Source organism: Balaenoptera acutorostrata, chromosome 3, assembly GCF_949987535.1.
Source record: "Balaenoptera acutorostrata chromosome 3, mBalAcu1.1, whole genome shotgun sequence".
NCBI lineage: Eukaryota > Metazoa > Chordata > Mammalia > Artiodactyla > Balaenopteridae > Balaenoptera > Balaenoptera acutorostrata.
Genome location: NC_080066.1, coordinates 66627730 through 66650988, shown reverse-complemented (window position 1 = coordinate 66650988; position 23259 = coordinate 66627730). Strand labels below are relative to the sequence as shown.

Below are 23259 nucleotides of genomic sequence, written 5' to 3'. Positions count from 1 at the left end.
CAAATGACCTCAGGACAGCGAGAATTCATATACTGAAGAGTATATGAGTATAAACTAAATGGCCCCTAAAGGTTCTTCAAAGTCTGAGATTTTAGAACCCTGTAGCACTACCAAGACCAGCCCTAGACCTCAGGTCTCCAGCTGCTCATCCGTTCGGTCATCCTTTCTGCTACATCCCCAGTACTTGCCCTCTCCCCCAGAGCAATACCTCAGCTAATTAGAAACAGGAAGTTAAGGATTTCTCTTTGTAAATCACATTTAGGTCTGATTTAGAGCATTGGCAGTGGACAATGCTTGTCTTCTCCGTTGGTAACTGACTATGGAGGCAAACGTACCTGCGGTGTCACTGGTTGTAATATCAACTCCATGTATGAGGATGGCATTCAAACACTCAAGATTCCCCTTTGAGGCTACAACATGAAAGCTAAACAAAAAGAAAATACTTGTTATGCCATGGAAACTACTCAAGGTCAACTTAAATGTTACATAAATGTCACCTTATATTTAATACTCACACATACATACACACACGTGTGATCATGCATTTTAAAGGCTACATTAGAACACCTATATATTTAATACAAGAAAAAAGAAACCTATCTCATATTACTGAAAAACTCATTTTAATTCAAATTTACATTATTACCTCTATAGTTTATCATTTCAATAACAAAGGCACTGGTGTTTAGACCTTAATAAATGCACTGAAAAGTTTCTATCAGATTATTTTGCTTAGTTTCAAATATACTGAAACCGCCAAAACAAATGAAGTTACCACGTAATGCTAAGGCCAAAGACAGATCAAAACACTTATCCATCTCTTTAGAATTATCATATTAAACCTGGCATAGAAAAGTCTTCAAAACAAGCTAAGCTACACTTGAAAGCCACAAAAGATCTGGCATCATCTTCTTCCTGAAGTACTACCACATTATTCTTCCTTTTACTCAGAGACCTGTATGACTGGTTCAAATTTCACACAGGCAGAGTTGAACACGTTTTCTAATAAGGCAAGTAAAGCCTGCTTAAAAAAATAACTTTAAGCCATCAAGTACTCAAGATACATGATAAAATATCCCATTGTTTCTTTGATCATCTAATACTTTCTTAATCAATAAACATTTACAGAAATATTTTGTGTGCATTAAGAACTGACATTGTAAGTAAATACTGTAGGACTTGTTGGCAAAGGACACTGAACTCAGGTCCTAAACGAGTACCGTACCCATCGTGAAGATGCCAGGAGGTAAAGGCTCAGCAAGGTGCCTGGATACAGACACACTTGGCAGCACACTCCCTGTCGGGGTCTTCCCTAACCATACCATTTGAAAATTTTACATTTCCCCATCCTCTGCAACCTTAGTACTCGAAGCTCCCCCATCCTGGCCTTCATTATTCTAAATAGAATTACACATTTTCTAATACTATATATAAATTCAAGATTTATTTTCTTTATGGTCTATTAATCTCTTCCTACTCAACTAACTAGATGAAAGCGGGAATTCTTGTCTGTTCTGCTTCCTATTATATTCCCAGAACCAATGAAAGTACCAGACAGATGATGCACCCTCAAATATCTGAATAACTGAATGCTTAGAGACAAAATCTGGAGATAGCTAGCAAATTCATTTCCAGATATTACAACACTAGTTATGCCTCTATTAGTATTATAAGGGATATAAATGCAAACTAGAGACTGAGCACTACTAAGTAAAGTAAACCAGGTTTGTGTAAAGTTTGAATTAGAGAGAAAGAGATGTTTCTGATAAAAGGAATATAGTGTTCTTAAAAGTCAGGTAAGTTCTCCTTAAATTGCTATAAGGCTGAGGGTATCAATCTCTTTGCAACACTGAAGTGGGGAATTATACTATGCAATGCACCATGAGAACCTTTTGAGGAATGGTAATTTCCATCAAGCAAAGGTTTTTAGTCTTCCAACAATCTTGGGGATCTCATTTTTGGTCTGCTTGTTTTCATTTCTTAGCTCACAAAATCTGAAAGACTTCTTTCTTCAAAATAACTCAACATTATACTGATGATGCACTTAAAAGGGCACAAATCACAGCAAATCTACAGTGCATTATTAATACTGTTGCACTATAAATAGTAGACGTGCTTCAGAAAGAAGATATATCAATCATTAAATTGTATGCAGAGTTGCAAAGGAAATTTGGAAAACTGCTTTATAGAAATACTCTTTTTCAATTAAAAAAATCAACTTTAAGTTTTCATTTTTTAAACAAGACAAGTACTTTTACTTCTATAATAGGAGATCCAGGTAATATGGACAGTCCCCACCTCTGAGGACAACTAGAAGAGCTGCATAAAAAATAATACATCTGCTTGAAGGTATCAGTAGGCTAACAAGATAGTGAAAAATTACTAGGCCAGTATGCAGGGAAGGACAGAGGCCAGAGAGGTGAGCTTGGTATTTGGGGCTCCTTTTTATCTAGGAGCATTTGCTGATTCCAGAGAAAACAGCTGGGAGGCTGAACGGTACTTTTGACAGCCTGAGGGGATGGGGAGACAGGAACTGGAATCCATGGCTCTCCAAGTGGCAGTGAAGATTCTTGGCGAACCTGCCCCATTTTGCCTGGGCAAAGGGCTACACCTTAGGAAAGAGGCGAACAGGAAGAAAACAGATCCTTGCAGTGACTATGGCTAGGCCTCAAATATTTCATTTTTGAAATTGGATAGAGGTCAAGAAGGACATGTTACTTTTGTCTTAAATTTCAAGAATTAAAAACCAAAAACATCATTCAAAATAACATTATTTTTATAATTACAGAAAATATATTTGTAATATGTCCTATACTTGACTAAATATAAAATGCTTTAATTAAGAAAGAATACAGGGGGCTTCCCTGGTGGCGCAGAGGTTGAGAATCTGCCTGCCAAGGCAGGGGACACGGGTTCGAGCCCTGGTCCGGGAAGATCCCACATGCCGCGGAGCAACTAGGCCCGTGAGCCACAACTACTGAGCCTGCGCGTCTGGAGCCTGTGCTCCGTAACAAGAGAGGCCGCAATAGTGAGAGGCCCGCGCACCGCAATGCAGAGTGGCCCCCGCTTGCTGAAACTAGAGAAAGCCCTCACACAGAAACAAAGACCCAACATAGCCAAAACTAAATAAATAAATAAAAGAAACCATGTTCTCATGTGAAAAATTAAAAAAAAAAATCTCTGAACTTTAAAAAAAAAAAAAAAAGAATACAATTTGTGTGTGAATAACAAAAGGAAAATATTTTATCCTATGAATCCCAGAAAGAATTCTACTTCCTACAGTGAAAACCTCAGAAACTAATACTACTCAAATATTTCACAAACTAAAGTTCATAGTTAATCAAATTACACCAGATTTTCATAATTCTGACCATTAATACAAATAATTTCCCTCAAAATTGAACCTTAGATCAAAAAAATCTGAACAAAAACTCAAGTAATCATTCATTCAAAACATTCAAAGCATGGACGGACAGAACTGAAGAAATTAGGTTTCACTGAAGATTTTCATCCCAAAGAAGATCCTTTTATCTTTTAACATCTTGGCATTTTGGAAAAAAAATATGAAAAACAGTCAGTTTTAGATATTAAATTTTCACTATTTATACTGTGAGCCCTATAAATGGTTTAAAATTAGCAAAAATAGAAGCAGGACTCAAAATAACCAGTTTCTGTAGCTATCAAATTGCCTACTTGATAAAACTGAAACAGTATAAAAAAATTGGAACTTCTCAAACTTTATTGCTCTTATGAACAACTTAAAGTCACGCTTTGCTATTTTCACTATACTTAAATATCTAAGCATTCTAAGGTAGTGACCTACATCAAACATTAACTATCCACTTCCTAATATTCATTTCTATATTTAGTATCTGGTTTCCAGTTATAATGGTCTAAAAAAAAACTTACACAAGTATAAGGCGGAGAGGAATTTTAGGAAACGAGACTTTTCACCTCTAACTTTGGAAGGTTTCCCAGATAAGGTTTTAACTGCTATATTTATAGAGGGTAGTAACAGAAGCTAGATCTACCCTTTAACCCAACTGCTCCCCATCCTCAACAGGAAGAGAAATGATAAAGACTGGGGAGGGGTGAGAGAAAAGATACCTGGTTCATAAGCATGTAAAGTCCTCAGTAACACAAAAGCAAAAGGGTAGGATCACTACCTGTATCTCCCTAAGTCACACTAGTCAGTCTGCCTCCCTACTGCCCTAAACATTCTCATTTAAATTAATTACCCAAATATAAAAATGGATTGGGGGTTAAGAGGAAAAGGCAGTGTAATTTACAGAACTCTTCCAAGACAGAAAACTTGGGTTTACATCACAGACCTGTGACTTTTTTTTTTTTTTTTTGGCTGCATTGGGTCTTCCTTGCTGCGTGTGGGCTTTCTCTAGTTGTGGTGAGAGGGCTTCTCATTGCAGTGACTTCTCTTGTTGTGGAACACGGGCTCTAGGTGTGCAGGCTTCAGTAGTTATACCATGCAGGCTCAGTAGTTGCAGCTCGCGGGCTTAGTTGCTCCGCGGCATGTGGGATCTTCCCGGACCAGGGCTCGAACCCGTGTCCCCTGCCTTGGCAGGTGGATTCTTTTTTTTTTTTAATTTATTTATTTATTTATTTATTGGCTGTGTTGGGTCTTCGTTTCTGTGTGAGGGCTTTCTCTAGTTGCGGCAAGTGGGGGCCACTCTTCATTGCGGTGCACGGGCCTCTCACTATTGCGGCCTCTCTTGTTGCGGAGCACAGGCTCCAGACACGCAGGCTCAGTAATTGTGGCTCACTGGCCTAGTTGCTCCGCGGCATGTGGGATCTTCCCAAACCAGGGCTTGAACCTGTGTCCCCTGCATTGGCAAGCAGATTCTCAACCACTGCGCTACCAGGGAAGCCCGGCAGGTGGATTCTTAACCACTGCGCCATGAGGGAAGCCCAGACCTGTGACTTTTAATGAGACTAGACCAAGTTATTTAACCTCTGTAAACTTTTTCCTACTTTTTTCAAAGGGCCACTGCGAGGATCAAATATGATAAGGAGTATAAAAAAGCTTATAAACAAAATTTCACCGAATAAAAATGCACCAAATAACCCAGGCTATGGTTTGCCACAGCGCCCAAACAACTAGACCACTGGGTAGTATTTTAGTATTCTTTCTCTCACTTGAAAATCTTTCATATTGAGAACAATTATTAGTCCAAATTGTTTGAAAGTGATGTTGAAAGATTTTATAGTGTGGGTTTTTTTTTTGTTTTGTTTTGTTTTTTTTATAGTGTGGGTTTTGATAAAGGTTTTTTTAAATTAAATGTTGATAACCATAATTCACAAATTTCATTTGTATCCCAATGGTCTACCCAAATTCCCTTTAGGGAATTATCGTCAGTAATACTCACGCAGATCTGCCTTCCACATCTAGTTTGCCTGGACTGACCCCTTTTTTAGCAAGGAGTGAGGACACTTTTTCTACATCTCCCCTTTCTGCTGCTTTCATCAATCGGTCATCATATTTGTTCCAATCTGCTGCTTGCTACAAAAAAGAAAAAAAGAATGTAAACATAGCATACTATATCTATTAGTAAGACTTTCCAAAGAAGGGGAGAAAAAAAAGAGAAGGGAAAGCAGTAATGTATAATACATCACTCAGTTACCAGCTGCACCCCAAATTTCCTTGTCCCTGCTGTTCCAACGTCACAAAAAGAACCTTTCCAAACACCTAATGTACAAGAAATACTTTAATTATACTTTTGAGAAAAAGGATGTCTCTCATGTTTTCTGCCCTGCTTTCTTTGCCTTCAGAGCAGAGAAAGGAGATGAGCAACTGCTGAACACCTACCCTGTTCCAGGCATGAATGACTCGAACAATCCTAGTAAACTAGAATTATCATCCCCACTTAACAGATGAGAAAAATCAAGGCTCCAGGGACATTAAATGACTCAAGCAGCCAAGCCCAATCAAGATTTCTCATGACTTCCAAAATCAGTGTGCTCTTTTTTTTCCTATTCTGTAACTCATGCTTTCAGATTTGGCTCTGATTATCTCCCAAGACCCTTAGATACAGTGGAATTCTGCACACCTTTTAAGAACCCCACCACCACTACTCGTTTAAAAGGCACTGTTCGAAATACAATTATGGAGGCAAATTACACACATGTACACTCAAGAGAAAAAGCAATCCATTGTGCTTATATATTAGGATAAAAAGAAACTTCTACATAGAATAAAATGAAAAAAGACTAAAGTATTAACTACTTAAAAATCCTAAAATTATAGGATCACAGATGACTTTCATTTTCTTCCTTCTTTACATTCAACATATATTGCTTTTGTTAAAAAAAGATTTTTTATTTCAACAAAAACTTAGTGCATGTGTATTTAAAAGGAAGCTCAAAGGCAATTTTTTTTAATAGGAGAATATATCACATGATGTATATTTTAATTATATCAAGGTTATCTTTAGCTCTGATTGGAGAAAATATATTCAAGACATTCTGTAGCCAATAACTTCAACCTTTTCTTAGTAAGTAGAAATGTAGAACCCAGCACTAAAATATACATTATTTAAACAAGTAAGGTTTTAGCCTTTTAAAATTCTATACAGTAAACTTATTGCTAAATTCTTTGCTAAGTCCAGCATCATTTCTAGAACAAAAAAAGATGTACATATTTTTCACTTAACTTACAAAGCAATTCCTATATCCACAAATACCATAACAAATTTCTGGAGGGGGGAAATGAATCACTTAAATGAAGCATATCCTCTAAATGTTTGATCAGTATGATTATTTTATATCTACTATCCCCTCTAAACCAGAAAAAAAGAAAGCAACCAATTTTCTAGCTAAATAAGCAATGTATTCATTAAATACTTGAAGTGAAAAATATAAAAACTGAATATGAAAAAAGATAAATACATTAAAATTTTAACCCACCCCTGAAATCTGATTCAAGTACCTACACAGACTTCAGAATTGTTGTCTCTAGTCAAGTTTGGAGATGAACCCACTTCCTTCTAACTTGAAAAGTTCAAACTACCAACTATGAGTAGTGGCTAAGCCCTACTCACTAGCTCAAAGTCTAAACTACATTTTAGGCATCCCCTTTCTTTAGCTTTAAAACAAAACAATCAGTTTACTGACTCTAAATTGGGGAGAGGTAGTAGATGTAGGCTTTGTGTTTTCAAATGCCTAAGGGATTAAGTCATGTTTAGCACACAAACACTTGCTCTAAATTGATTAGTTTATCCTTGCACTTAGAACAACCCAACTTTATTTCCAGGTAAAGTCCTGGTGGAGAAAGGAGCTATTTAAAACACTAAAACAATTGTAAAATCCAAAAGTAAGGCTCTTTAAAAGATAATTAAATGGAATTAAAGTCTCATATTATCCTGTGATTCTCAGTTCTACTCCACTAAGCATTGTTTTCCATTTTGGTCCACTGTCAGTTAACAGAAATACTGCTCAATTATTAAGATTCTATTATATGCTTTTTAAACACAGAAAAAGAAACAAGAACTTTTGTTTTCTATCACTAACCCCAATCTGCTAATCAAATAAAGCAGAGAGAATATAATAAGACAAAGAAACCAAAATTAATAAGACAGTACATTTTAAAAGAATACAGTTCAAAAAGCCTAGCCAAGACTCTTGTTACACTGGACTACAGGGATACCTACTCTGTTCTTAGGAGCACAAGAAAACCAACAGTTCATCATAGACAGGATTTAGTTTCTTGTTGCTAACAGCAAACTACTTCGCATTAAGTTACAAATCTCTGTAGCTCACAAAGCAAGCCCTCAGAGAAACGCCTAACAAGTGACTCGCTCCTTCTCGTTACAACTCTTCCTGTTCTGCAGTCTTCATGCTGGGCTACACTTAGCTTGGATCTCTAACGATATTTTCTTCGTCTTCAGAATCCTTCTCCGCCTTCATAACGCTTGAAAATTATCTTCCTTGCTGTGCAGCACTTGAGTAAGAGCAGCCCCAAATCAGGTACTGTAACTCCTCCTATTTGTTATTCTTTAGAAGCTGTCTTTCAAAGTTGTCCCTTTTCAGGGACTCCACTGGAAAACTTCAACTCTGCATCCTGCCGCCTCAACACTGCAACACAGACCAGCGTCTGTGCACGATAAAGCTGTCCACATCCGAATCACCCCGTAAGCAGTGTGTAGGCTGTCTCCCATTGGTCAGGATCTATTTTAGATTCCATAGGCCTTGACAGCTGAGTGATAGATAGAGAAGAGCAGCTAAGAATATACTGTAAATTCATGCTTCTCCTCTGAGTAATAAACTTGAGGTCTGCTAGGGAAAAATGACTCAAACACATTGTAAAACATGCTTATTATATCAAAGCAACTTGCATGACATCACGACAAAATTGTTAAGAGACAAATTTGGTTATTCCACAAAACAATATTTAAAACCAGTTTCAGTCTTAGGATCCTCTATCATGAAGTTATAATAAACTTGATAAACAGAATATAAAATTCTATTTTAAGCAAATGTGTCACACTTTAATTTAAGGAAACACACACACACAGAAACATTTTCAGATTTTCTCCATTTTCCTTGTACCCCTATCAGTCTCGTTCCGCATACAACCAGGTTTCAGCTTACAACTGCTGCCAGTCTGTCTCCTAACACATTAAATGAGAAGAGCCAGAGGCACTGCCAAGACATTAAATAGTCTGCATTACGATGAATACTTTTCAACAAATTTTAAATTTAACTCAGTACTCTTAATTTCCAAGTTTAGCACCCTGCCTAATATAACAAGTAAATATTTTATCAGTGGAATCAAATTATCTAGATTCAGGGATTCTAACAAACAAATAAAATGATTAAATACTAGAGGAGACAAATGCATAAATCACTGAACAAGACTGTAAATAAAACTCCATGTGGGGACAAAGCAAACAACCTCTCCACATTCTCCATGATGTTTAACATGCTTGTACCACAACATTCCTTACATTATCAAGGATGGTGACAAATGTCTACAAGCTCCAGGGTGTTCTGTACCTTCTAGTTCCCACAGTAACACAAGAGTAATTTACACTTCCTCCAAAAAGGCAGATTTGGGAAATCATTTCATGGGAATGCTAAACATCCCAATACAACTGTTTATAGGAAGGAGGTAACTCTATACTATAGATCATGCTGCCAGTTAAAAGTTCTGTTACGAATTTCATCAAGAAATCCATTTCCTACTATTTAAATTTAAAATATTAAGTACATATTCTAATTATAAAATATGTAAGATCATATACCATAATGTTTTATTTTTGAAACAATGATTTTTTTTTCCCCCAAATCACATTAGACATCACAGTGGATTCTTGGCTGGACCCAGTGACTCCACCCACTCCATTTCACCCTCTTCAGAGGAAATCTGGGTGGGATAGAACTCAGGCCCTGTCCTTTGGTTAACAAAGCAAGCACATTCTTTCTATATATAGGACAGCAAAGGCAAAGGAAATAAAAAGACAGGGGGAAATCTGTAATGAGTAATAAAAGCCATATATGGAGCTATCTGTGCTAATAACTAAGGCTCAGGAGATGGGATTTACGTGCCCTCCTATTCTGCAAATATCCAGAACCTCCCCAGCCTCTGTGACTTACTCTCTTGTTCCTACTCTCGCTCCCGCCTTCCCAGGTATTTCCCAAGAGCTCTAAGCAAATTCCCACCTCTGCTGTCCCCTGTGCCTGTAAGGTTCTTCCCTCACCTTCATTCTGGTTCTTCTTAAATATCACTGCGTTAGAGGGCTTCTCAGACCTCTGTATCTAAACAGTACCAGCCCCATTCTACCCTTGCCACTCTTTATCTTTCTGCCCTGTTTCAATTATCTTCATAATAGTTATCAGTATCTGCCCTTATATCATATGTTTACCTGTTTATCAGCTTAATGCCTGTTTCTGGTATTTACTTCAAAAGTAATCAGAATAATCAGGGGGACAGACTGAATTCAACAGCACATTAAAAGGATTATACACCATGACCAAGTGGGATTTATTCTTGGAATGCAAGGACAGTTCATCACATGAAAATTGATCAATGTAATACACCACATTAACTGACTTAAGGACAAAAGTCCATGATCATCTCAACTAATGTAGAAATATCATTAAATAAGATTTAAAATCTTTCATGATAAAAACACTCAAAAAACTGGAAATAGACGGAAATTACCCTAACATAATAATGGTAATATATGAAAAGCACATAGCTAACATCATATTCAATGGTGAAACACTTATCCTCTACGATCAGGAACAAGAAAAGGAGTCTCACTCTCACCATTTTTATTCAACATAGTATTAGAAGTCCTACCCAGAACAATTAGACAAGAAAAGGAAATAAAAGGTATCCAAATTGGAAAGGAAGAAGTAAAATTATCTCTGTTTGCAGATGCCATGATGTTATACATAGAAAACCCTAAAAATTCCACAAGAAAAAGAAACTGTTAGAATTAATAAATGAATTCAGCACAGTTGCAGGATACAAAATCAGCACACAGTAATCAATTGTGCTTCTGTATACACTAACAATGAGCAATCCAGAAATAAAATTAAGAAAACAATTCCACTTACAATAGCATCAAAAATAATACAATAATGGGGATATATGTATACTTATAGCTGATTCACTTTGTTATACAGCAGAAACTAACACAACATTGTAAAGCAATTATACTCCAATAAAGATGTTAAAAACAAAACAAAAACAAAAACACTAATTTGAAAAAAATAATAATAATACAATAACTAGGAATAAACCTAACCAAGGAAGCGAAAGACCTGTATACCAAAAACTACAAAACATTATTGAAAGAAATTAGAGAAGACACAAATAATAGAAAGACAGTTTGTGTTCAGCTTGGAAGACTTACTATTGTTAAATGTCAATACTACTCGAAGCAATCCACAATTCAACACAATCTCTATCAAAATTCCAAAGGCATTTTTTTCAGAAATAGAAAAATCCAGCCTAAAATTCATACTGACTTTCAGGGGAAACCAAATAGCCAAATAATCTTGAAAAAGAACAACAAATTTGGAGGTCTCACACTTCCTGACTTCAAAACATATTACAAAGCTACAGTAATCAAAACAGTATGGTACTGGCATAGAGACAGATACTTAGATCAATGAAATAGAATAAAGAACCTAGGGCTTCCCTGGTGGCGCAGTGGTTGGGAGTCTGCCTGCCAGTGCGGGGGACACGGGTTCGAGCCCTGGTCTGGGAGGATCCCGCGTGCCGCGGAGTGGCTAGGCCCGTGAGCCACAATTACTGAGCCTGCGCGTCTGGAGCCTGTGCTCCGCAACAAGAGAGGCCGCGATAGTGAGAGGCCCGTGCACTGCGATGAAGAGTGGTCCCCACTTGCCGCAACTGGAGAAAGCCCTCGCGCAGGGGCGAGGACCCAACACAGCCATAAATAAATAAATAAAAATAAAGAACCTAGAAATAAACCTTCACATATGTAGTCAAATGATCTTTGACGAGGGTGCGAAGACCACTCAATGGGGAAAGGACAGTCTCTTCAACAAATGGCGTTGAGGAAACTGGATATCCACATGCAAAAGAATGAAGTTGGACCCTTATCTTACACCATATAGAAAAATTAATTCAAAATGATTAAAGGCTAAATTTAAAGACCTAAATTTAACATCTAAATATAAAACTCCTAGAAGAAAATATAGGGGAAAAGCTTCATGACTTTGGATTTAACAATGATTTCTTAGATATGACACCAAAAGCACAGGCAACAAAAGCAAAAATAGACAAATGGGACTACATCAAACTTAAAAACTTCTGTACATCAAAGGACACAAACAACAGAGTGAAAAGGCAACCTAAAGAATGGGAGAAAACATTTCCAAATCATATATCTGATGAAGGTTTAATATGCAGAATATGTAAAGAACTGTAACTCAATTATAAAGAAACAAATAACCCAATTAAAAATGGGCAAAGGACTTGAACGGACATTTCTCCAAAGATGATATACAAATGACCAACAAGCATATAAAAAGATGCTCAACATCATTAAATTAGAGAAACACAAATCAAAATCATAATGAGATATCACTTCACACCCATTAGGATGGCTACTATCAAAAAAATAGAAATAGTAAGTGTTGACAAGGATGTGGAGAAATTGGAACCCTTGGGCACTGTTGGTGGGAATGAAAAATGGTGCAACCACTATGGAAAACAAGATGGAGGCTCCTCAAAAAATTAAAAATAGAACTACCATATGATCCAGCAATCCCTTTTCTGGGTATATATCTGAATGAATTGAAAGTAGGGCCTCAAAGAGGTATTTGCACAACCATGTTCACTGCAGCATAATTCACAATAGCCAAGAGGTGGAAGCAGCCCAAATATCCATTGATAGATGAATGGATAAACAAAAGGCGGTATATACATGCAATGGAATATGAATCAGGCATAAAAAGGAAGGAAATTCTGTCATATGCTACACCATAGATGAATCTTTAGGACATTATGCTAAGTGAAATAAATCCCAGCCCCCCAAAGATAAACACTGTATGATTCCACTTATATGAGGTATCCAAAGTAGTCAAATTCATAGAAACAAAATGTAGAATGGTGGTTACCATGGTCTGGGGAAAGAGGAAAAAGGGGAGTTGTTGTTTAATGGATATAGCATTTCAGATTTGCAAGATGAAAACCTTCTGGTGATAATTTACACAACAATGTGAATATACTTAACACTACTGAAAGATTCACTTAAAAATGGTTAAGATGGTAAACTGTGTGTTTTTTACCACAATTAAAAGTAAAAATAATAAAACAAAAATGCAATCTCTCACAATATCATTAGCATGATTCATATCAATTAATAAACTTTTCAAAAACAAAATTAAGAGGGTGAGGATATACATGAAACAAGATTGGCCATAGGTTAATAATTGTTAAAGCTGAGTTATAGGTTCATTGGGGTTCATTATACTAAACTATTCTCTCAACTTCTGTATATTTCATGCACTTTTGATACATGGTCCAATAAATCTGATGTATAAACTTTTAAACTATATTACATGCTTATTACCAAGACCCTTCACTGATTCATTAATATGGCAGGAAACGCAGTACATATCCTTTCCACTCAGTCTTCTCTGGATTAAAATGAAGCTATTGTCATTCACAGCCATATACTTACAAGATGAGCCCTGTGCCATCGAATGAAAGCATTCTAAAAAGCAGTACGTTTTTTTAAAAAGCATTAATGTTTACCACATATTATAATAAATATATTTCTATACTTCAGTACTGCACTGGTTTGAAAAGAAGATATTCATCAAACTCAGAATGCAGCAAGCCAGCACATCTATGGTAAAAGTCAAAATACAGCTATTTCTAGAGAATAAATATAACATTCTAACACAAAGCAGTTATTTCACTAGGTAGACCTAAATGGATGATAGCTTTAAACTCTAGATCACCATAAAGGAAATCACTTAAAAGTTCTGACAGTGATTCCCTCATATTAGCATCAACTGCAAATTCGTAACATTTTCAGAAATTAAATGATATTTAAAAAATTTTTAAAGTAATTCATCTTCAATGTAGAAAATCTGTAATATATTTAATTTTACATATAAAAATAGAAATGACCTATAATTCCACCATGCAGAAAAAAATTAGCAAAAATTTTGTATATTAAGCTCAAATTTCTTCTCTGATAAAAGGTTTAATCAAAATTTTTTAAACATAAATAAGTCCAACAGTTGTTTCATTTATGCAATATTTAGGATAGAAGGTCTCCTGAGAAGAACTTTATAGATGCAAATAAACAAGTAGACTTTAAAATATATGCAAATTCATATAAAGTACTTACATATTTAAGGGATGGACTCAACAGACCACAGCAAATATGATTTGAAGACCAGTTTTAGACTAAAGGCAATATTGGATACATTTTCCAAAAGAGAAATATACAGGATTACCACAAAACTTTCATAGAAAACTGCTTAAAACCAAGAAAAGTCATGCTAAAGAAAAGTACCTAATTCACAGATCTTCATCATTTTGGTGTCATAGACCCCATTAAGATCTGATGAAAGCAATGGACCCTCTTTTAAAAATTATACATACGCACAGAATCAGAAAAATTTACATTTATTTTCAGGGGGTTCATTGATCTCCTCTCTACAAATATGGAGTCCACGAGCCCCAAGATCAAAAACCCCTAATACAGATAAGGAGAAGCAGCAAAAGAGTTTTGTCTTTTATATAATGTTTATAAAATAAGTACTGAATAACTGCCAAAAGATGGGATATTTGTTCAGTAAAAATTTACTGAGCATCTATGTGTAAAGGAATATGAATACTTGACTCAACATTCAAATATACATGATCATTTGATATGTACTACACCACACGTTAGGTGCTGGATATACCATAGGGAACAAAGCATACATGAGACCTGGCCTCAGGCAATTCACAGGAATAAAACCCAGTCACTTTCTTTTTATTTATTTATTTATTTATTTATTTATTTATTTATTTTTTTTTTTTTTTTTTATGGCTGTGTTGGGTCTTCGTTTCTATGCGAGGGCTTTCTCTAGTTGCGGCAAGCGGGGGCCACTCTTCATCGCGGCGCGCGGGCCTTTCACTGTGGCGGCCTCTCTTGTTGCGGAGCACAGGCTCCAGACGCGCAGGCTCAGTAGTTGTGGCTCACGGGCCCAGTTGCTCCGCGGCATGTGGGATCTTCCCAGACCAGGGCTCGAACCCGTGTCCCCTGCATTGGCAGGCAGACTTTCAACCACTGCGCCACCAGGGAAGCCCCCAGTCACTTTCTTTAACTGATCTCACAATATGAAAAAGACACAGATATATACGTAAACATGCACATAACCATAATACACTGCTATAATACCACATTAATTACATGTAAGGTATAGAAGTAGTTCAAAAGAGGGAAATCAGAAAAAAATTTGTAGAAAAAAGCGACTAAACTATCTACTAAAAGATGAGTAGGGAGACGAGACCAGAGGCTGAACTCTGGATCTGACAAGATGGCTGGGCTAACCCTCAGGATTATCAAGGAAACCCAGCGTTTGCTGGCAGAACCAGTTCCCGGCATTAAAGCAGAACCAGATGAGAGCAACACCCGTTATTTTCATGTGGTCATTGCTGAGCCTCAGGATTCCCCTTTTGAGGAAGGGACTTTTAAACTTGAACTATTCCTTCCAGAAGAATACCCAATGGCAGCCTCTAAAGTACGTTTCATGACCAAAATTTATCACCCTAATGTAGACAATTTGGGAAGAATATGTTTAGATATTTTGAAAGATAAGTGGTCCCCAGCACTGTAGATCCGCACAGATCCAGGCTTTGTTAAGTGCTCCCAATCCAGATGATCCATTAGCAAATGATGTAGCGAAGCAGCGAAGCAGTGGAAGCCCAATGAAGCCCAAGCCATAGTAACAGCTAGAGCATGGACTAGGCTATATGCCATGAATAATATTTAAATCAATCCGATCGTCAAGTGTGCATCACTTCTCCAGTTCTGCCAAGACTTCTTCCTTTTTTGTTTGCATTTAATGGACACAGTTTTAGAAACATTACAGAATAAAAGCCTAGACATCCTCAGTCCTTTGATGATTAAATGCCCATTAGCAAATATGTCTTGTCCTGATTCACTGTTGTAAAGCATGAGCAGAGGCTAGAAGTATCATCTGGATTGTTGCGAAACATTTAAAAGCAATGGTCCCTTTCTGCTTTTACTCATTTCCCCCATCATGGTTTAAGGAGAAAGCACTGTGAATGAAAGTAGTTGTCAGGGTTAGCTGCAGGGGGGTAGGTGTTTTCTTTATTTTCTTTATTTTTTTTGGTGAGGAGGAAGTTAGTTTTATTTTAATTTTATGGGCTCCTTTCCCCCTTTTTTTGATGATCTAATTGCAGTGGTTAAAAGCAGCTAGCCAGTTCTTTAGAATATGCTCTCTAGCCAAGTCTAACTTTATTTAGATGCTGTAGATGGACAAGCTTGATTGTTTGAACCAAAATGGGAACATTAAACAAACATCACAACCCTCACTAATAACATTGTGACTTTGTTGTCAAGTGTAGAATCCTCCCTTCAAGAAAAAGCTTGTGACCATTTCGTACGGCTTGTCTGGAAACTTCTGTAAATCTTATGTTTGGGGCTTCCCTGGTGGCGCAGTGGTTGAGAATCTGCCTGCCAATGCAGGGCACACGGGTTCGAGCCCTGGTCTGGGAAGATCCCACATGCCGCGGAGCAGCTGGGCCCGTGAGCCACAACTACTGAGCCTGCGCGTCTGGAGGTTGTGCTCCGCAACAGGAGAGGCCGCGACAGTGAAAGGCCCGCGCACCGCGATGAAGAGTGGCCCCCACTCACCACAACTAGAGAAAGCCCTCGCACAGAAACAAAGACCCAACACAGCCATAAATAAATAAATAAATAAATAAATAAATAAATAAAATGACGTAAATTATATTAAATTAAAAATAGACAAATTAAGGTCTGGCCATTTTTAAAAAATCTTATGTTTTAGTAAAATATTTTTTGTTATTCTAAAAATAAAAAATAATATAAAAATAAAAGATGAGTAGAGAAATCACCAGGTTTGAAATAGCACCACAAATTAGGAAACTAAACACAACTGTAGCCGTTTATGGTTTATGAAGCACTTCATATTCATGATATATCAATTTAAAAATCTATTCACATATGACTCCCATACACATTTGCAACCCAGGCTTCTCTATCTCCAGGCCCATGTATTCAAATATCTTCTTGACAATTCTTCTTCAGTGTCTTAAAAGTGCCTCCATGTCCCAAACTATAAACATGCTCTTCCTCCTGAAATCTGATCCTCTTCCAAGTTTCACTAACACAGTAAATGATACTATGATCCATCTAGTTGTACAAGACAGAAACCTAGAAATGAGTCTTGACACCTGACTCACCAAATCCCGGTGACTTTACCTGCCCATTATTACTCAAATCCACCTGCTCATCTCCAGGTCCATCGACATTACCCTACTTCAAGTTAGCACCATTCCTTACCAGGATGACTGCATTAATCTCCTAAACAGTCTGTCTATATTCATTCCAGCCCCTTCCCTTGTATTCTCCACACTGTAGCCAGAGTGATTTTCAAAATGAAAACCTAATCATACCACCACCACTACACCACTCCCTTCCAAATACCCTCTCCCACCTCGCTTAAAATCCTTCAGTAGTTTTCTGTTCTTGTAGGAGACAAATTCCTTTATGATGTCTACAAATCCCTGAATGGTGTTACCCCTACTACCTCCCTCAGCCCCATCATATGAAATGCTAACAGTGTTTCTCATATTATACATGCAGAAATTGAGTCACTAGATTATGGGATTTCGTATAAGCCAATTGCAGTTAGTTGCAGAATGATTAGAGAATCCTATTGTTATGGCTTGTTTGTCCAGTCCTTTCCACTAATTAAGCTATTTCCATTTCTTAAATCATCTGAAAATAAATCTTTGATGTCAAAATGCAAGTATCTTTAAAAAATTTAAACATCATAAACTTAGATGTCCTTTACAGCAAAAAAAAAAAAAAAGGACAAAAATTTCCACATTTGCATATGCAAACTTTAATGAAGCACCTACGACATGTCATGCATGGCACTAGGGATATAGAAGTGAGTAAGACAGCCAAAGTCTCTCTCCTTTTTTAAACTACTTTATTAAAGTATAATTGACATGTAAAAAGCAGTACATATTCAATGTATACGACTCAATGAGTTTGAGAATAAGTCGATTCCAGTGAAACCACCACCACCATCAAGACCATAAACATATCAAAGTCTCTCTTCTAATGGAATTTGATGTTCTAAAGGAACAAAATAGGGTTAAACAACTAAGGAAAAAAAAAAACTATCAGATGAGAATTGGGAAGGAGATGTGATGGAATGCTGGGGATAGACTATTGGGTTGGGTAACCCAGAAACTTCTGAGAAGGCGATATTGAAGATGGGATCTGAGTGAAAAGGAAGAGCCAGCCTGAGAGAATTTACATTTCAGAAGAGAACAAGCAATGAAGTGAGTTTGGCATGGTTGAAAGAAGGCCAGTTTAGCTGACTAATAATGAGTAAGAGGGATCACGGGATGAGGAGGGGGAGGGGGGCAGGCACTACCAGATCTAAAATGTGAGATTCCCCAGTTTTGTCATCAAAATTTTTCAAAAGGGACTTATTCAGGAACTAAAGCAACTCTTCTTCATAAGGTTCTTTTGGTCACTTTAGAATCAAGTCTAAAAAAATAATTCATCCTAAAGTGCTACTTTTTTTCACTTCCAAGCATTTATATTGAACAATACACAGCTAAGTCTTAACTTGCCTTGAAATGTTTATAAGATTAATCAATTATCTTAACATAATAAATATCATAATGTACCTCACCCACCTCAGACCTGGAAACCTAAACAAACTTTGCAATGAACTACACTAAAAAAACCACCATAAAGAGAAATAGCACCCCAAAAAACAGAATTTCACGATCACATCCTCAAGATAAGGCTCTTCAAGAAAAAGAACATAGAGGCAACTAAATAAAGTCTTCTCCGAGGGGGAAAAAATCCTAAATAAAAGCTAAATAACACATACATTTTGGCAAACCCCTACATATCTAATTGAAACAAAGTACAACAGGCTTCCACAGTATCCTACGATTATCACCATTCCTGTTACTAAACCCAAGACGAGCTCTGCCACATCTGAAAATGGAGCAAACAGCAGAAAGCAAAGCTCATGAAGCATAAACATTCCTTGAAGATTAGGCTGCACAATTAAAAGCTGTTCTACAGTTCACTGGATTGATGACAGTTAGAAATATTTCCCCCATTCCATTTAGTCCAAAGATTATTTACTCTTCTTTCTTATATAACAGCAAATTAGAGCTTACATAATAGAACAAGGAAAAAAAGAATGTTAAAATAAACCAGGAAAACAAAAGCTGCGCATCCACTGTCTTCTTCCCAGACTCCGGACTCTCTTCCCTTTCTGATTTTTCCTTATCCTTATTTAATTAGGCCCCATCTTATCCTCTCAAGCCTTCCACTGTGTGATCTGAAAGTACTATGTAGTCAGGACTCAATGGAACAAAGAGAGGAAAGGGAAAATTATACCCCATCAATCATTTTTCTGATTAAGATGTTAACAGGCTTAATTCTGCTTTACTGGATTTCTCTACATAAAAATGTCAAGCACAAAAAAGACAACAATAATAATAACTATTATTATTACTTAATAAATCTAACATCTTAAGGACTGAAGGTGCTATGAAATCTAAAATACTTTAAACTGGAGTCAAAAAGACGCAGCACTGCTTTGATAAGATTTCCTAACCACCCGGTTTGATTCTATTCTAGTCTGTTGTATAAATACCAGACTGTCTACCCCTAACTATTGCAGGTATTTGCTCCTTTATTAGAACTGTCTAGGGACCCAAAAGAGGTTATTTAAAATAGACAGGAAATTGCCTCTCCAATTTTAATAAGCATCATTTGTTTCATAATATTACTTATTTCACCCTTCCTCACCAGAAGAAGCATTAAATTCTAAAGTAAATATATATATAGGTCTTAAACACAAATAATTATAAATGTATATCATACAAGAATAGAGCTCTCAGGCTGGATAAATAAGATTTTGTTTAAGATTCCCTTTAAAATGTTAAGCAATTGGTTATTCGGGAGAAATAAATATAAACTTTTTCCCTAGAAAATTTTAGAAAAAAATGTATTCAAATTAGAATTCTTTAAATGCCTAAATGTCATGAGTGAAATTTTTTCAATATAAAGGTAAAAACAGAGAAGGGTCTATTATGCCTCCTACCCCACCTTACATACACCAATGAACAGAGTAATACCTCTGACGAGTTTTAACAAACATTTTGGCTAATGTTTGATATATATATATATATCTCAAAACAGGACAGATTTAGGAAGCATTCTATGTTTATTCTTGATAAAGTAAAAAGCAAAACAGATACACTTAAAAAAGAGCCTCTGATGGGGTTTGACCACAGTGAAAAATAAGAGATATTTTTGTTTCTTTGGCTTTCTATTTTTTCTTGGCTTTGCAAAGAAACATTAGCTAAACAAAAATATGTTTGCTCGAACTCAAAAGACCCTTCAAGAATTGAACTAATAATAAATCTTACACTACTAGCTAGTATTTTTTAAATTAAAAGCGGGAAATATAAAAATATGTACAAACAGAGGGTTATAAGAAAATATATGTTTTTGTAAACACATTAGAAGTTAACTGTTTTTAAATTATGAAATGAATAATAGTTCTACACATATGCATAACTCTTCCCGCACAGCTTTTTAAGCAGGATTTCCTTCCAGTGAGTCTTAATATATCTCTCCCATATTAAAAATACATGACCAAATTAATAATGAGAAAGAATGAATACTCTCATGATATCTAGGTATATAACAAGAAAACACAGCATTTAAAATAAAGATTCAGTTTCAAAATTCTTTAAGAAATACTTGTTACACTATAAGAACTCTCTAAGTCATATTGTTATTTTTACTTTCCAAATGGGACATAAAGAGACTAAGCAATTTACAGTGTTGGACTGTGCAGCTACTATTAATTCCTTTCACTCCTGTAAGCCCACCCTTTGCAATATGACTTTGCCATGATTCCCATCAAAAGATGGCGTTTATTTCCTCATCCCGTAAATCTGGGCTGGACTTGTAACTTATTTTGACAAATAGAATGTGGCAGAAGTGACCCTGTAGAACTTTGAATCTAAGTCTCAAGAGACCTTACAGCTTCCCCTCTTGGGATGCTGCTGACACAGTGTAAACAAGTTAGTGACCCAGAGCATGAGAGAGCTTAAGAGAGAAAGAGCCCACCCACCCAGTCATGCAATCTACCATAAAGTGCCAGACACATCAGCGTGGCCAACTTAGACCACCCAGCACTATAGGCGCTACCAGATGACTTGGCAGCCACATGAGTAACCCCAGACAAGACCAGTGGAAAACCATGCAGCAGAGCCCAGCCCAAATTACTGACCTATGAAGTCAGCAGCAAGTAAAATAGCTGTTGTTTTAAAACACTACATTTAAACCTAGGACTGTCTGAATCCAGGGCCTAGACTCTCTCTACTAACAAAAGCTGCAATTTACTATTTGGTTGGGAAACAAATACATCTTGTACTCTAACTCAGTTTTACAGATACAAGAGCAATCAAATTAAAAAATAATAGTTTACTTTTTTTTTAACCCATTATCTAAAAAAAGGGGATAAGCTGGGCACCGAAATACCTTTTTAACCGTCGTAAAAGAAGGAAAATAGATACATACAATGAATTCTGCAATTGTAATAATACGAAGGTGATCAAATTTTATAGAAAAAATACTTTCTCTTCATTCCCAAAGATACACAAGTATTCATTTAAAAACTAACAGCATTCATAAATATTTTATCCATAAAAACTGAACTCAGCATGTGATCTAAAAAATCTGAATGGCTGTGCAATGAAACAATTAAGAAATTATTAAATTTTATGAATCTAATAAAATATGTGGCTTTCAACAATAAAACATTTCTACTGTAATGTTTAATAAGTATACATTCCTACTTGAATGGAAATACTGAACTAGGAGTGGACCATAACAGAGCAAGGACCGCAAGCACCATTTCTATGTATTCTTTAAGGGTTGGCAAACATTTTCTGTAAAGGGCTAGATGGTAAGCATTTTAGGACTTGCAAGCTATGCAGTCTCTGTTGTAACTATTCAACTCTGCCACTGTAGAATGAAAACAGCCACAGATAATATACAAAACAACAACAACAACAAAAAAAGAAAACAGCATTTGCTGTGTTACAATAAAGCTTTATTTATAAAAAAACAAAAACAAAAACAGGCAGTGGGCCACAGTTTGCCAACCCCTGTTTTAGATGCTCAAATACCTTCAGCCAAAATACATCTAGTTTATTAGTTGTGATCAAGCTAATTTGTTTGCTGCCTTACCACGAGACCTATTAGAAAGTACTCTCTGTATTCATACTCTACTCTCTGCAAAATAGCATTATGTACATATGAGGGTAAATTTTATATGACAACTTGGCTCTGCTATGATGACCAGTTGTTTGGTCAAACAGGAGTCTAGATGTTGCTATGAAGGTATTTTGTAGATGTGATTAACATCTGAAATCAGCAGACCTGAAGTAAAGGAGATAACCCTTGATAATTTGGGGTAGGCCTCATCCAATTACTTGAAGACCTAAAGAGCAAAATCTAAAAATTCCCAGAGAAGAAGCAATCCTGCCTCATGACTGTAACACAGAAATCCTGCCTGAGTTCCTAGCCTGCCGTCCTGCCTTACACATTTCAGATTTTTCAGCCCCATACTCATGTAAGCCAATTCCTTTAAGTAAATAAATCTCTCTCTTAGATATAGATATCTATGAGATACAAATATATAGATATCTCCTATTAGTTCTATTTCTCTGGAGAACCCTGACTGATACAATATATTAAGGTAATATGACCTTAAATTTTAAAAAGGATATACTCTGATTTTTGTGCATTATCCAAAAGTATGTGAGAAAGTTGTGGTAGACAGTATTATTATTTGAGATTATTCAATCCCCTACTTCCTTGCAAGATGATTATATATACACATCCACATGTAGATGTGTGACTTGTGCATATCTCATAGGGAAAGAATAGATGTCCCTGGGTTATTGATTTGGGGACTGCCCATGTCATATGTTTTGGCCAATAGAATGTGAACAGATGTGATGTACATCACATCTAAGCAAAAACTTGAAGCAGCAACACGAATTTGGGCCAGCCTTCTTCTTTCAGTACTTTGTCAAGAGATTTCATATAAGGGTTGTTCCTTCAGCCTTGGTTCTGGAGGGGAGTCACAGGCTATTTCTACAGAGCTGACTCACAGTCTACAACAAAAAGTCAGTAGGAAATATAAGTTTGTTATTTTGAGAAACCACTGAAATGCAGAGGTAATTACTACAACAAAGCTGAACACTGTAAAAATTGGTACCAGAAGTAGGGTGCTACTTTCATCACCACCACCACCAAAAATAATAAAAGTATGTGATGTAGGCGTTGAGGCCAGGTGGCAGACAGCAAGGAAACTCTAATGGCAAACCACATAGTGTAGTGGTAAATAAAACTGTTAGGTATAAAATATTAGACAACTTGGTGAAATGATTGGACTTGTGATTGGCATCTAAAGTGGGAGAGGGGCAGT

At 36.4% G+C, this 23259-nt stretch overlaps 1 protein-coding gene and 1 pseudogene across 2 annotated transcripts in view; one reads left to right on the top strand and one right to left on the bottom strand.

The window, feature by feature from the left end:
• The window catches only part of UACA (uveal autoantigen with coiled-coil domains and ankyrin repeats), an 87594-nt gene that overhangs the window by 36914 nt on the left and 27421 nt on the right, over positions 1-23259 (bottom strand). The window contains exons 1-3 of one of the 2 annotated variants that reach the window (XM_007197784.3): positions 7662-8126; positions 5382-5515; positions 336-424 (exon numbers count right to left, since the gene is read on the bottom strand). In XM_007197784.3, coding sequence (XP_007197846.2) covers positions 336-424; positions 5382-5515; positions 7662-7700 — 262 coding nt within the window. In that variant the 5' untranslated portion in view covers positions 7701-8126. Of the gene's footprint in view, positions 1-335; positions 425-5381; positions 5516-7661; positions 8127-23259 lie in introns of those variants that run through there. The other variant, XM_057542907.1, reaches the window with a different exon arrangement.
• LOC103004132 (ubiquitin-conjugating enzyme E2 N-like) lies at positions 15031-15486 on the top strand (annotated as a pseudogene).